General features: G+C 38.3%; 1 protein-coding gene across 8 annotated transcripts; it reads left to right on the top strand.

Moving 5' to 3' along the window:
* Positions 1-1437: 1437 nt before the first annotated feature.
* LOC100538298 (uncharacterized) lies at positions 1438-16298 on the top strand. 8 transcript variants are annotated; one of them, XM_073922233.1, is made up of 5 exons: positions 1438-1586; positions 2201-2288; positions 5593-6027; positions 9019-10303; positions 15670-16298. In XM_073922233.1, the coding sequence occupies exons 4-5, from the start codon at positions 9139-9141 to the stop codon at positions 15984-15986; spliced, it is 1482 nt and encodes a 493-aa protein (XP_073778334.1). In that variant the 5' UTR covers positions 1438-1586; positions 2201-2288; positions 5593-6027; positions 9019-9138; the 3' UTR covers positions 15987-16298. The 8 variants fall into 8 exon arrangements, with proteins under 8 accessions (XP_073778334.1, XP_068069362.1, XP_021336956.2 ...); XM_068213261.2 differs by having other exon boundaries at positions 5593-6095; XM_021481281.3 differs by having other exon boundaries at positions 5593-6122.
* The last annotated feature ends 260 nt before the right edge of the window (positions 16299-16558 follow it).

Below are 16558 nucleotides of genomic sequence, written 5' to 3'. Positions count from 1 at the left end.
AAAGATATTTAAGCCCCAAAGCAAAACCAATCAGCTTCAATGTGAATAACAACATCGTAAACTTTGAGTTGAAGCAATAACAAATTATTGGACAAAGATTCAAGACTGAGTACTGAACTGCTTTAACGACAGAAAGAACTACTACAATCTTTTTAAGCATTATGAATGACACAATCAAATTCAAATATAAAAGAATAAATTTAAAAGTATTTATTTAAAGGCTGTAGTTTATTACAAAATTTCCAAACAAACATTTACATATTTATATATAGCACTGCTCTCTCTGATTGATTAAATATTCAGTACAGCATCATTGGTAATGTAGCTTTTGTCGTTGTTGTTGTTTTGCAATAATTCTGTTTTAAATTCACTAATAATCAGGTCAATTACTGAAAAAACGTTGAACAAGAAAACAACTGTTGTGCACTATTGTTGTCAGAACTGCCAACTTATCCAGCATATGCTTTGTTTATAACTACAATAATTTAGGTTACCTCTACCGCATGTTTTTGGACTGAGGGGGGAAACCAGAGCACCCGGAGGAAACCCACGCCAACACAGGGAGAACATGCAAACTCCACATAGAAATGCCAACTGACCCAGCTGGGACTCGAACCAGCAACCTTCTTGCTGTGACGTGATGGTGCTAACCACTGAGCCATCGTGTTGCCCGTTATTTTATACAATTTTGCTGTTTTTTTTCTATTATTATTTTTTTCTTGCATGTTCACTATTTTTATTACAATTCAATATATTAGGCAGTGCATTTAGGATTTGTTGAAATGGGTTTATACATTAAAAATATCTATCTCTGTATAAACAATGACATCTGTATTTGGCATAAAAATAAAAGAGTTAAAAAAATACTTAATAAAATCAACATTTTATAAATACAAAATTAAATTACTTCATTTAATTTATACACACACACACACACACACACACACACACACACACACACACACACACACACACACACACACACATATATATATATATATATATATATATATATATATATATATATATGTGTGTGTGTGTGTGTGTGTGTGTGTGTGTGTGTGTGTGTGTGTGTGTGTGCGTGTGTGCGTGTGTGTGTGTGTGTATGTATGTATGTATATAGCATTAATAATTAGAATTGCCCCAAAAAATATATTATAGGATAAAACTACGTAGAACAACTTTGTCCAATTTTGCACATAACATTAAATAAATTGTGTAAAAAAACATTAAAAAAGTAAAATAAAGTAAAAATAATTTATTAAAATAAAAAATTCTTATGCTGACGCAAAAAAAACGTGCATTTTGTTTTTGGCACAGTTATAATTAAAAAGAGAGATATAGATTGAGAGAGTGTGAAGGAGAGAGAGAGAGCGCGCGCAACTAAAGTCATGATATGATCGTGCATTAAGCGCCGCTGTGGAGATGACTGTGATTGAGTCAGTGCTGCGCGGGAGAGTGCGCGAGTCTGCAGCGATGCACGCGCGAGCTTTCGTTAAATCCAGCGAGCTCGACACACACAGGACCGACGAATTCGGATGAACCACAACTTTTACTGCATTTCCCTCATGTCATAACGTCAAAAGGTCAGTAGTTAACGTGTTAGTGTTTGATAGTTTTGGCTGCCAGCGACCAAACTAGTTTCAGTATCAAACCAACAGCGAAGTAAATCAAACGATACAGTCATGCGTTACTTGTATATATCAATTAAAGCAACGAAATGCGACAACCCATGTGACCAACGTGGAAGGTTACGACCCTAAACAGGTGTCTGTACTCCAGCAAAGATGCATGAGGAAATGCCTTTCATTTCGCTTCCACATTTTATAATAGGATGGCATTTGTTATGTTATTAAGGTAAAATTTAATGTATATTCGCACACTCCGTCTTTCACGTTCAGTAAAATGGTAAAGCAGCACAACACATTATATCTGTAACTGTAACTCGACGTCTAACGCAAAACAATCACAATGGACGCTCCCTATATTGTTCACCACGATACTTTGAATATTCGGTCTGAAATCACATGTAAGTATGACTTAAAAACATTAGACTTTAATTGGGCTGTGATCATTGGCTGCTACTATTATTTCCCCATTAAGAATTTGCAAGTAATACTTTTCAGAAAGTATATTAAGAAGGTGAACGTGCGAATATAAACCAACCTAACACCAATGTTTATGTTTTGGTTTGTCCCAGATGTTGACGTTCGAGGCGCTTCTGGTGAAAGAGCTGCAGAAACAGCAGAGCAGGGCTGAGTTCTGTGACATTGTGCTGCAGTCTGGAGGTTTGACTACTCATTACAGTTCACTTTCTGTTCATTTCCCTCAATATTCCTACATGTTCAAAGACGTGAATGGGCCTTGCATACACAAGTGGTGTAATACAGCTTTAAATGTCCCACAAAGAAATCTGATATATTGGAATATATTACACTTACAGTGCTCCGCATATATGAGTACACCCTCACAAATCTATCTGTTCAATTAATATTTTCTATAGGATGCTATCTGATATTATCAAATGTGTGCATATACACAGGGTGAGAATTATACATTGACGATCAGGGGGGTCAACATTTTCAGTAATGTTAGTTTGTGTAATACATGCTTCAGTCAATCAAATTTATTAATTATGTCTAATTTATTAATAACTAATTAACTACTTGAAGTCAAACTATAAAAACTGTGCAGCTAATTTTACTTTACTTTCAGGCTATATGTAGAAACAAACACCTATATTATAAAATAGAGTGTCTTAGTTGTCAACAAGTTAGTTGGTATGGTAAGCATGTCGACTGGTGGTCTAGAAATGACGAGTTTAAACTGTTTAAAGGGCAGCGAGGTTACTCCTTTTTTTTTCAGATTTAATATAAGTGTTTTGTGTCTCCAGAATGTGTCTGTAAAGTTTCAGCTGAAAACACCCATCAGATTTTTCATTATACCTTTTACAAGCTTCTATTTCACACATTTTTGCACCAGGGGCTGTTTTGTCGACTGCGCCTTTAAGGCTAGTCCTCCCCGCCTACCGTTTCTACGTGCCTTTCTGCGTGCCTTAATCTCCTCCTGGCTGCGTCAGACAACAGACAGACTTAAAGGAAGATCTCACGTAGCGTTTGTGAGAAATACTACAGTAAGAACTTTACCAATGAGGATTTGTTGTGCAGTTGCATTGATGAGTCGCACACAATGTTGTTACAAAGTTCACGCGCTCACACACACAAAGCAGCAGACACAGACACACACAGACAGACAGAATGTGCGTTTAGCTTTGCACTCTTTTTGCACGCATATGTGACAGGATACTGGTTAATCTCCGCTGCTGTATGGATATCTGTTATGTTAATGTACAAAATAAACCTGATTTAACGTCCACAAACCGGGACCCTTTATAATTGTTCTGACACGCAGCTGTGCGGATGAGGTAAAGCTGAAGTAAATCACTGTACTTCATTACACACGTGCACTGTTTTTAAACATTTTAAAGTTGTAAAACTCACTCTTGATCACATTTGATGATGATTGATGATGCTAGCGAACTGAACAGACCTTTTATTCCTGGTTGCTTTGCGCACGTCTGGTCTTGTTGATATGATTATACATGTGACTACCAGGACATGTTAATTTGCAGCTGTCAATCAATATTGGTGGGCGGGGGGACCGCACTCCTACGTCAAGTCTGAAAACCGCTCCAATTGGTCCACCGTTTTTATGTTGTTAAATTGAAAAAAAAAAAAAAAGGAATGTGTGTGTTTATATCATCCCAATATGACGGTCTATACACTATACCTACACACGTCTGTCCAAACAGCTTGAAAAGTATATATTTCACCATAGGTGCCCTTTAATGAATCTTTTTCTCGCAAAGATTGATTATGCATTAAAAATAGTATGAACCATTCTAGGGGTGGTGAAATTTATATTTATATGATCCATTATTTTATTTATTAATATCATTATTTAAGATAAATATTCAAATACCCCCCACCCCACCATACATGTTGTTTTGACATAATTCAAGCATTAATTAGCAGAGGTCAATCCCCCCCCAAACCCTCCTGCATATACATTATACACAAAATAATTTATGATAACAGTCTAAAAACGAGTTCACCCAAATTTATAACAGGGAAAAATATTAAGTTAGTGAAACAAAAATCATATAAATTGTATTTATTTATTTATTGATTTAATTATTTTTTGCAAAAGTTTGCATGAATTTAAATGTATTATCTTGCTATTTCTGAAGATGTTCTGTGACCAAACTATTATTTAAATAAATAGAACTGTTTGATGAATTTGTTTTGTTCAAATGCTCTAAATTATATTACCTATATTCATTGAGAAATGGGTAAAAATATACATTTTCAAAATGGGGTGTACTCGTATATGCTGAGCACTGCATGACTGATAAATATAAACCCACTGTGCCGAGATTATATTATATTATATTATATTATATTATATTATATTATATTATATCATATTATATTATATTATATTATATTTTATTTTATATACTCTGGGTGCTCCGGTTTCCCCCACAGTCCAAAGACATGCGGTACAGGTGAATTGGGTAGGCTAAATTGTCCGTAGTGTATGAGTGTGTGTGTGAATGTGTGTGTGGATGTTTCCCAGAGATGGGTTGCGGCTGGAAGGGCATCCACTGCGTAAAAAACTTGCTGAATAAATTGTTGGTTCATTCCGCTGTGGCGACCCCGGATTAATAAAGGGACTAAGCCAACAAGAAAATGAATGAATAAATGAATATTATATTATATTATATTATATTATATTATATTATATTATATTATATTATATTATATTATATTATATTATATTAAATTAAATTATATTATATTATATTATATTATATTATATTATATTATATTATATTATATTGTCAGGATGTGGTACATGTTTTTAAGAGTTTAATTAAAGTGATAATTTATTTGTATTTCTTATTTTGAAAATGTATTAATTTATAAAGAAATGCCCTGTTAAAGATTTTTGCTAAATGTCTTGAAATATATAAAGTTAAGTGAAATGTAGATTAGTTAATTGTGTTTTATTTAAACTAGGGTTGTCACGATACTGGAATTTGATATCAAACGGTACTGGAATTTTAAAAATGTCCATTTCCCGCTAACAAGTGCTGTCAAGCACATTTTTAAGCACTACTGATTTGCCATTGTGTTCACAAGCTAAACAGAAATGACTGAATGGTCATGAAAGTCATCAATTCACCAAACTCACCGCTATTTACTGAGTGTAACTGTAGATATAGGGGGACTGAAGTATTTTAAAGATCAGCTGGTCTGTTTATAAGCTGACATCCGAGCGATTTATTGATGAACTGATCTTTGCAGCTCATCTCTGATTTTGATCAACCACAGAAATTTCTGTTAAGCATGTGCACACAATGGCAAATCAGCAGTGTTTAAGAACACGCTCAACAGCACTTAAATGTTAGCGGGAAATTGACATCTTTTTAAATTTCAGTAGCGCATGACATCAAATTCCAGTATTGTGACGACATCAATGTAAACATTATAAAATAAAGTGGATTAAATAAATCTCTGTCTCTCTCAGGTGTATCTGTGCCGGTGCACAGCTGTGTTTTGTCAGCCTTCAGCCCTTTTCTCTGTGGTGCTCTATCAGCAATGCCATCACCCCAAAACGGACAGAAGCGTCTACTCGAAGTCCAGTCCATGGAGTCCTGCACATTACTCAGTCTGGTCAGTCTGTTATACACCGGTCAGCTCCATGAAGACAAAGAGGATGTCCTATCAGCGGCCTACAAACTAGGCATCAGCATACCTCAGAGATCGCCAATGAGGACGTCATCTGAGCAAAACACACAGACCGAGTGCACCACGGTGGAGAAAGAGTGCCAGACTGAAACGCTCTCTTCTGAAAACCCCATTGAAACTCTGGGAGCGTCTTTGTGGAGGAGCGATCAGGGGCTCTGCACATACACCGGCGGCTCTGACCTCACGCTGGATGTAGCACTTCAAAACATCCCGGGTAATCCAGAGAGCATGCCTTCCCTTCCAGTCATGGATGTGGTGCCTGAAAGCGCTATGTATGCCACTGTGAGTGGACCTGCCTGCTTGCCCCAGGTCTACGTTTGCCCCCCTGCAGCTACATCACAGCCACCTGCACCTCAACCATCTTTACCTTCTAATATTTCATACATTGATGCGTTGGTTAGTCAGGAGGAGTCTGCGGTGGGCGAGGATTGCGTTTTAGATGCATTTGCGCAGTTTGAGAATAACATTCCAGGATTCATCAACTACTTCATTGACGCTAATATTTCAGAGCAGAGTCAGAGGGGAGAAGTCAAAAGCAAGGGGAGGGGAAGAAGGGCACGAGGGGTCAGCGGAGGATTCAGTGTTAAGGGAGAGAAACCGAGTATTTCCAGAAGACAGCAGAATGTGGGAAGGTCTGGAAGGGTGGCGAGGATGGGGCAGGGTGGAGGCAGGGTTGGGAGGGTTTTCGGGAGCAGGCAGATGTTGAAGAATCGAGGCAGGCCACGACAAAGCACAGGAGCGATGAAAGAGGAAGGAGGGAGAGGCAGGTCTTCATCCAGGGCCAGACAGAGAGAGACAGGGAGCAGAGCGCTAGAGGGTCAGGTAGGTGTCAAACAATAAACCATCCATGCTTCCATCCACATATTTTGGACTATCGCATTAAAAAAAGGATGGAGACAGAAAGATGCGCATAATTTTTGAAAATGCGCATAAAAAAGGTATGTGCATAACTGAGTATTAGGCTGCATTTACAGAGCATGTGGCACAGATCTGATATGGCCCATGAACAAATCACATGGATACTGATTTACTCAACTCGGATTCAGGCCTTGTTCATATGTGGAAATTTATCCGATATGAATCGGATCTGTGTCCTCGTGTCTGCAGTGTAAGCAGGTGGATCGAATTTTCACCTGTCAATGCGAGTCGTGCATCATTAAAAACCGTAGCGAATGACGTCAAGTCTGACACTTTCATTTCAGAACAGACTGCAGCAGAGTCCCAAACCTAAAATCTCACACACGAGGACTTAAACATGCTTTAATATTGTCATATAGCACAGGTATTTAAGCATGTTAACAAGAGCAACAGAACGCAATGTCCGGCACATAACCAATATAAACTAATATAAAACTAGTGCATAGCTACATCACATGCATAAATCACGCCATGGAAACATTAAGATGCCTAAAGGTTTAAAAAAGTTATCAAAAGAAAATGGACAAATGGGAACCTTTCTGTCATAAACTATAGTAAAACAGCTCCTCAAAAGCTGCGAACAGATTAAATACAATAATAGAGAAAAGAGCACTCTTTAATTATCAGCTAATAGTCAGCGCCCGCTCTTTTTTTTTTTCTGGTCATTGCGCCTTTGCCGTGTGCTGTGTAAATGCAGACGATCAGATATGAGTCACTTTTAAAAGATAATGATGTAAGCAGGTCAGCAAAAAAATCGGATACAGTCACAAAATCGGAATTGAAAATCAAGATCTGCAGTGTAAATGCAGCCTTGGATAAGAAAAAAATGTGCATAAACTACTTTTGCTGTATAATTTCAGTATGTTCATTAATCCTTTGAGGCTCAATTTGGCCTCAACTTTATCTTTGTTCAAGATTTTTGGTGCCAAATCTTATTTTGACACATATTTTGGGAACATTTTCCAAAAACTAAACAATACACTTTGGGCAGATTTACTACTGTCATGTAATCAGACACATTCATTAGTTCCTTTATTAATCTGGGGTCGCCACAGCGGAATGAACCACCAACTTATCCAGCATATGTTTTACGCAGCGCATGCCCTTCCACCTGCAACCCATTACTGGGAAACATCCATACACACTCACTCACACACATACATTGCGGACAATTTAACTTACCCAATTCACCTATAGCGTATGTCTTTGGACTTGTGGGGGGAAACCAGAGCACCTGGAGAAAACCCACACCACACTGACTGTGCAAAAACAGAATAACATCTACTGTGCCTTAATTCGGACGAGTCCGCCTCACCTCCAAAATGTGGCCAGCTGCACTAAATGAGCGTTCGCTCACACCTCTTGTTGTAATGCACAAGATTCTTCTTGCAAGGTGCTGCAGTTGTGTAAATAAGCCATCTTGTTTCTCCCAGAACGATAGCAGATTTTCCTCTGATGACTTTGACTTTGATGAAAATTTGAACAGCATCTTGCACTTCATCCATTATTTTGGGCATCTCATCTTCTCGTTCTGTAAAGTCCACTTTCTGCTTTTTCGCTGGTACATTGCCATGTCCCGCTACATTCACCCGTAACCCACCTGCAATTAATCTTAATGTATTTTTTATTACCCAACGCGCCCGACCCGCAGATTATCTGCAGCGACCCTGGATATAACCGCCATCCGCGCATCACTAATATATATATATCTCACTTATTAATTTTTCTTTAGCTTAGTCCCTTCATTCATCAGGGGTCACAACAGCGTAATGAACCACCAACTATTCCAGTATATGTTTTTACAGCGGATGCCCTTCCAGCTGCAACCTAGTACTGGGAAACACCCATACACTCTCACATTCACATACATACACTACGGCCAATTTAGCTTATTCAATTCACCTAAAGCACGTCTTTGAGGAAAACCGGAGCACCCAGAGGAAACCCAAGCCAACACGGAGAGAACATGCAAACTCTGCACAGAAATGTCAACTGACCCAGCCGAGGCTCGAACCAGCGACCTTCTTGCTGTGAGGCGACAGTGCTAACCACTGAGCCACTGTGTATACATATACAGTCAAGCTCAAAATTATTCACACCCATGGCAAACTCGGATGCAAAGTTATTTAAAGAAATATATTTTTTACTATCTTATTATTGTTATTATTATTATTATTATTATTACTATTATTATTATCAAGGTGAAGTCCATGTCCTTTCCGGTTAAAAAATACCTTGCTAGTTGAATAAAAGTCTCTGAAATAAAACCCTGTCAATTTTCCTGTAGGTTGCAGCGCCGGCTCCAAAGCGAAGAGGTCGTCCCCGCAAGTATCCCTTGCCCCAATCAAATGCTTCCCGAAATTCCCCGCCCAATCAGAAAACCGTGAATCTTCCGGCTCCATCCCTGATGCACACCGTGGCTCTACCTGCAGCCAACCCGACCGGCCTCTCTCAGCCAATAGACTGGCTCATAGATGACGTCATTGCACAGCTGCCATTAATGCCCAACAACCAGCACACAATAGACACTGCAACTCCAGATCCTAATCCAAAAACTCAGCCCTCAGTAAAGCTCACCGATCCAGCCATAGTCCAACCACAATCTGAAGGTGAGCTGACTGACATACTGGACAGCTTTCTGAGAACGTTCGAGCAGCACATTAGCGTATGTGACGCTGATGGTCAAGATGCAGTGATGCCCACTGATGATCACCTGACTTGTGGACAGTCTACGTCGAATGCACATGACGCTTTATTAAACACGACAACACTAAACTCAATATCCAAGAATAGACTACGACCCGCTCGTAGACCACAGAAACCGTCAACCTATTGGCAGCTGACAGGCATGAAAATGGAGAAATCGCCTGGAGATCAAGGCGAAGAGATGCCTGCCGTAATGACCAGAAGCCAGAGTAGAAAGAGAAAGCAGGAGGTCATTGAGGAGCTGTTGAGGAGAGACCCGGTGAAGAGGAAAAAACAGAAAAAGGAGCGTTCAGAAAAGACTAGGAATGACTTCTCTGTAGCAAAGGAGGCAGAAAGACCAACTCAAATGTTGAACGGAGAGCCAAAGCACTTCCTGAGCAAATTTGAGCCCAGCAAATTGAGGAAAGTCATGAACACAGCCAGCGCTAACAATATGAAGATCTCAAAGCCTTTACAACAGTCTTCAGATCAGACTTGTGTCAAAAGGAAACGCACTAAAAGAGACAAAACCAAACCTCTTGCGGAAGGAAGCGCGTCAAAGATGGCATCCAGTACGACGAGTTCACAACCACTCTCACCAAATCAATCCAGACCGGCTCTTTCTGCTTTTGACTTGGTGAAACAGATTTTGGAAAGTCAGCAGAGGAGAGAGAGAGAGCACAAGGAGCACAGGATGTGGAGGGTGAAGAAACAGAAAGAGAAAGACCGGGTTAAAAGCATGCACGCATGTGGAGCAAAAGAGAAGGATGACGGAGTGAAAATGCACAGTAATAGCAGGATAGACCAAAGACATGAGGAAATGAGAGGAAGAATGGAGGAGGACCAGAGGACCACATGCCTTCTTCAGCAGCAGCCAATAGATGAAGGTCAGAGATTAATGGGTTGGCTGATGTTAAATGTTAATTGTGCGTGGTATGTTCCCCTGATTTATATTTATGCCATTGTTACGGTGTAAAGGTGCCATAGAATTGCTTTTGAAATGAGATTTAATGGCTCGTTTGCAATAAGCGTTATGGTTTGGTACAGTCAGAAGTATTAAAATGCCACCAAAATGCTATCCATACCACCTTTTTAGCACACTTTCTAAAGCATACCTTGCACAACAGTACAGTGTTTAAAGAAGGAGCTTGACTTACTACTGAACGATACTGGTTTACAGAGAATCATCACTTGTAAGTGTAACAAGGCAGTGCATTTTTCACAGCCAAAACACGACACCATAATTACACAATAATGGCGTGCATTAATGAACCATGGTCAGCATAAGCTCTAGCAAAATGAGTTTCTTTTTGTGATAAACAGTCACAAGCCAGGCAAGAACATGATCTGCTGTGTGTCCTCTATTGTTGTTTCCGAGGCCAATCACATGTTGTGTCTAAAAAATGTGTGGAAAGTGCAAGAGGCGTCTCTTCTCTATTTGTGTGCACCTTTGCATGTCTACATTTAAAAATTATGAACCTGAGTGTGAATCTGCTGTTAAAACTAGCCTAGAGCACCATCTGCTGTTTAAACTAGCCTAGAGCACCATCTGGTGTTTAAACTAGCCTAGAGCACCATCTGCTGTTAAAACTAGACTAGAGCGCCATCTGCTGTTAAAGTAGACTAGAGCAACATCTGCCATTAAAAAAGTAGCCTAGAGCGCCATATGCCATAAAAAAAACTAGCATAGAGCACCATCTGCCTTTAAAAAAGTAGCCTAGAGCGCCATATGCCATAAAAAAACTAGCATAGAGCACCATCTGCCTTTAAAAAAGTAGCCTAGAGCGCCATATGCCATAAAAACTAGCATAGAGCACCATCTGCTATTAAAAAAAGTAGCCTAGAGCGCCATATGCCATAAAAAACTAGCATAGAGCACCATCTGCCAATAAAAAAAGTAGCCCAAAGCATCATCTGCTGTTAAAAGAAAAGCCTAGAGCGACGCCTGTCATTAAAAAAGTACCCTAGAGTGCCATCTACCATTAAAAAAAGTAGCCCAAAGCATCCTCTGCTGTCAAAAAAACTAGTCTAGAACATCATCTGCTATTAGAAACTAGCCTAGAGCACCATCTGCTATTAAAAAAATCTAGATCGCCATCTGCTGTTAAAAAACTAGCCTAGAATGCCATATGCTGTTAAAAACTAATCTAGAGGGACATCTGATGTTAAAAACTGGCCTAGGGCACTATCTGCTATTAAAAGCTAGCCTAGAGCGCCATCTGCTAATAAAAACTTGCATAGAGCACCATCTGCTATTAAAAAACTAGCCTAGAGCGCCATCTGCCTTCAAAAAATTAGCCTAGAGCGCTATCTGCTGTTAAAAACTAGACTAGACTGTAATTTGCTGTTTAAAAAGTAGCCTAGAACGCCATCTGCTGTTCAATCATGATGCCGCAGACTGTTTTCACCCTGACTAAAAACATAATAAAAAAGAAAAACACTTAAATATGCATCAGCCTGATTTAAAACTTCCTGAACTGATGACTCAATCTAAAGAATTTAGGCTCGTTTGAGGTGCGCCTCGCCTTGACTGCATTGTAAACGAGAGCAGGCGTGCGCAGTAAGAGGAGGGCTCAAAAATTACATCAGAAGTCGGACACCTGCCGAATCTCGCTGTTTAGCCACCTGGAAACGTCACCAGTGGCGGAGATCTCGTTCGCGTTTTTTATCGCAGACGAATGACCTCATGAAAAAATACTATGGTGATTTATAGTAAATATTACTGCATTTTTGAACATGTTTTTTCAGTATTGGGTTGTGTTTATAGTTGTTGTGATACCAGAAATATAAAATTTAAATAGGCTATTTTATAACATGGTTCAAAAGCACTACAGTATACATTACTATAGTATTTTTTAATGTGGGAGTGGATGCAATAGAAATATCTCTGTTTTTACAGAGATGGTCAGAATTACAGAAGATGAACAGCTCATTAACTAAAAGGGTGTATTAAAAATATAATTCTGTATATTCAACAAACGTTAAAAGAATAACAAAATAAACAGCTTATACAGCAAGAAAGCTTTCAAGAAACCTAATTTGGCTACATTATAAATGAAGTAGCCATAGCAAGATGCTTTTGAGTGACAAGTCATGACAAATGTTTGTTTGACAAATAAATTCTTAGGGGGTTAATTATATTGACATGCTTATTAGGTCTATATAAACTGTTTTTACTCCAGCCAGATTAAAATAAATAGCCCAAGACTTTCTCCAGAATAAAAACTATTAGACTGTAGGAAAAACTGTGGAAATGTTCTTGGTCTATTAAACATGACTTTTGACTCCACATACATATACATATACATGTGTGTGTGTGTGTGTGTGTGTGTGTGTCTTGTTTACTACACCCTTTTCACTTCTCATATGAAACCACACAAAGATGAGGCATAATGACAAAACAGTCTGATTACCTTTGTATGTCTGAATATATGTATATATTGGATTGACTTTAATGGAATAATGCTGCATAAAAATTACAATACAAAATTCACACAAACATACAAAAAGTGAAAATGACAACAAACAGGACTTAAGACTGAGAGAGAAATAGAATACAGCACACACATCCTAATGATTTATTAGTAACATTTAGTTATATTGGATAGGTCACGTTATGTTTTACAAAGATGTGTTTTGTTTTTGTTTGCGTGTAAATCTAAATAAATAACCATATTTAATGCTCTTAATGACTTTTTTTTTTAATTATCAAAGAAAATACAAAAAAGGTATTCAACAAATCCAGGTATAAACCTTAGTAAAACAAGATTATAAAGTGTAATGTGTCAGTCTCATCCAATCAGCATTAAGCTGTGTCGTCAGCCAGTCGTTTCCCATCATGCTTTTGGTAACGCAGTCTTTTGAGAGCAACTGCGGCCGACTGCTCTATCCGAGGTACCCGCCTCGCGTTCGCGAGAGTTTTTTTGGTGCACGTCAGCGTGACATCAGAGCGAGGCGAAGGCAAGGCAGACACATTTCTAACCGGCATGCATCTTGCGGTGATCACCGGTGATCGATTCTGCGCAGATTTTGGCCAAGTCAAACGAGCCTTTTGTTTCACACTTAAATATAATTTATTATTATTGTTATTATGATGATTTAATAATGAGATTTAAAAAAAATCATTTTCAGTTTTTCTCAGTCGCTTTGATGCATTTCTCACAACACAATTTACATTTTATGCATTTCTCAAAACAATTAGTCATTTGTGCACATCCTAGTAGCAGTTTCTCATTCCTTCCAGCAAACTGCAAATGCTTTTGTACGTGCATCAATTGCTTTCATACAACTCTCTGCTATTTATAACATTATCAGTTGCTTCTGTCATGTCAGTCTAATCAAACTAAACTTGTAAATGCTTATTAGTCATTCCATATTAAACTAATAGTCCTCATTTCATTACTTGAGTCATTACATACACAAATGTTGAACTAAGAAAATATATATTTTTAATCTTTTTTTCTTGAAAATGTCTTCTAAATTAAACAATTTCATGAATGATTTAAATATCTATGCATGTTGTAGGTTCAGTTCCAACAGAGCTCTACCCAAAGCAAGTTTCTGTTTGTTGTAAATAAGGCTGTATTTATTCTTTTGCACAATGCTGTAAATAAATTAGGATTGTAAAGAGCAAATGCAGTAAACATGTGAAACATACATAATCAGTAGCTATGTTTCAATCCAAAAATGCTAATAAACTTTATGCGCAAAACTCGATTATCGCATAAAAGTTGTGCGAATGAAGCCAACGAGCTTCCATCCAACGAGTCAAAGCAAAAAAAATTGTCCCTTCCTGATTAACTGGCGCCAAATATCAACAGTAAAAACTGCATTTGCTGCAGTAGGAGAAGCCGCATCAATCTTTTCTAAATGAATGCGCCTCAGAAGACAATCCTGACAAGCAGTGAGCGCGCAGTGGCGTTTGAAGGTGTCAGACGCGGAGCACAGGCGCTCTTGATTCTGGAGGTCATTAATAATATAATAACACTAATACTGAAATGGTAAGGCGTTTTATAATGACCAAAACAACATTTCAGATGTTTTATTATGTGCTCAGCCTGACGTTTTGTCCATTCACACACATTTTAAGCATCACATGATCTCTTTCAACAATATCACATGACCTTTTTTAATGCACATGCTGGAGTTTGTGCGGTAAAAGTGTTTCCATCGCAGTTTATGCGCATCTTTTCTTATCGAATAAAAAGTTTATCCTACCCAGTTAGGCGCATACGTTTTTTTATGCGCATTTTCAAAATTTATTCGCATCATGGCGTTTCCATCAACTGTTGTTTTTATGCGCATTTTGCAAATATTATTGCAAATAATAGGTGGATGGAAACATAGCTAGTGTCTTGTACTCCGATACCTCACTCAATGCAGTGATGTCTAACTTTACTGTAGTTTTCAAATGGCTGTGCAAATAGTATATAGCGCTGTCTTGAGCATGTTCAGGAAGTGTCACCAAAATCTGACTTTTTTGCATTGAAAAAATATACAGAGTAAAGTGTCATAATGAAAACATGACAAAGCCATTTGACTATTTAGTTCATAAACAGTGGTGTCAGGACTTTTCTTCTTGATGTTACTGAGACTTTAATTGACATGAATACTTGCTTTTGAGGAATGAACTATCCATTTTGAGCAAGTGACGCGCTTCTGCAGGTTATTAACTAGGTTTTGCAGTTTGTACTAATTGTTTTGAGAAATGCATGAACTGTTGTGCAAATGTAAATAGTGTTGTGAGAAATGCACCAAAGCCACCGAGAAAACCTGTAAATGAAAAGTGTGGGTTTGTGTCTTATACTGCAGCCAGCCACCAGGGGGCGACTCAATTATTTTGGCTTCACTTTTTCATTGATACACTCTTCACGATCTATAAAAATAATTCGATTCCTCGATCCCACTTGTAGGATTATTTTGATAATTTATAGTGTAGTATTCAATAATATAATTACGTAATATTATTTATAACAATATAAGAAAAATTTAATAAATAAAAGTTATAGTATAATGTTTTAATTTGAATTTTTTACATTTTTGTTGAGTTTGTCATTTCATGCCAGTTTTAACATTACTAATAATTAGTAATTAATTAGTATTTCAAATTTAGAAAAGTTGCATAGTTACTGTATCTAACTTGAAAGCCCCTCAGACTGATCATTTTCGATTTAGCCTTTACAAATGTATTAGCAATAACAAAGTTAAAGCTTTTAATGAATTCCTCTGTATGCTAATTATCATCTATTGACAGAACACACAGAGACTAGAGAGAGACTGATGGAGAACGGCTTCAGCAGATGCGGATGCGAGACGGCTGACTCTGTTTTTCCGAGACGCAGCACAGAAGACCGTGGGCTTAAAAGCACAGCAGACGTGACTCTCGCCTCAGCGTCTCCTCATGAGAAACTCACAGACCCTTCAGATGAAGATGTGGACGTGGTGGAAGTTTCCAGCAGTTTGTCCGAGTCGTTCTCTGTCCTGCCGCTCACAGAGATGGAGCCCAGCACAGATGAAGAGGACAGCGATGAAGACCAGGAGATCGACGTCATCAGTGTTGGATCTCATTAAGCTGATTTCCGTTACTTTTTAATAGCGTTTAGCTGTTCCGGATACCCCTCCCGTATGGATGCAGATCTGAACATTCCCTGTCTGCATGTAATTCAGCACTCAGTTTGCAGTGTGACGGTTGCAGAATTTCGACTTTTGTGGCTTCAGTTTATTTAGACACAAGAAATCTTTTCAGTTCTGGATGTAGAAGTTGTTTGTTTGCGTCAACCGTGCCGTCTTGTACATAATGAGAATGCTGTAAATGCACGCTGAGTTTCCTTATCGTTTCCTGCATTTTGTAGCCATGTTCAGAATAAACAGACATGGATCAGGTGTTTGTTGTTCTTGTGTTCACAACTGAAGCGTGTGGAGCGGATAAATAGGCAAAGCTTTGAACAATGGACTTCCTTTTTGATTTATAGGGGGCCTGTTATGCAAATAATCACTTATATTCAACTTTTTCATTGACCACTTTGTGATCCTTCTATTTCAACATTTGAACGTTATTTCTACAAATAACAACTCAGGTGGCACGGTGGCTAAGTGGTTAGCACTGTTTCCTCACCTCAAGAGGTCTCTGGTTCAAGTTCCGA

Source organism: Danio rerio, chromosome 14, assembly GCF_049306965.1.
Source record: "Danio rerio strain Tuebingen ecotype United States chromosome 14, GRCz12tu, whole genome shotgun sequence".
In the NCBI taxonomy this organism is placed as follows: domain Eukaryota; kingdom Metazoa; phylum Chordata; class Actinopteri; order Cypriniformes; family Danionidae; genus Danio; species Danio rerio.
Note: the sequence above shows the minus strand (reverse complement) of the source record. Positions and strands in the feature narration are given on the sequence as shown.

Excerpts from the sequence above, each read along its gene's own strand:
- LOC100538298 (XM_073922231.1), top strand. The coding sequence starts at position 2,201 with ATGTTGACGTTCGAGGCGCTTCTGGTGAAAGAGCTGCAGAAACAGCAG. Across the intron at positions 2,289-5,592 it reads CATTGTGCTGCAGTCTGGAG|GTGTATCTGTGCCGGTGCAC; the intron begins GTTTGACTACTC and ends TGTCTCTCTCAG. Across the intron at positions 6,636-9,018 it reads GCAGAGCGCTAGAGGGTCAG|GTTGCAGCGCCGGCTCCAAA; the intron begins GTAGGTGTCAAA and ends ATTTTCCTGTAG.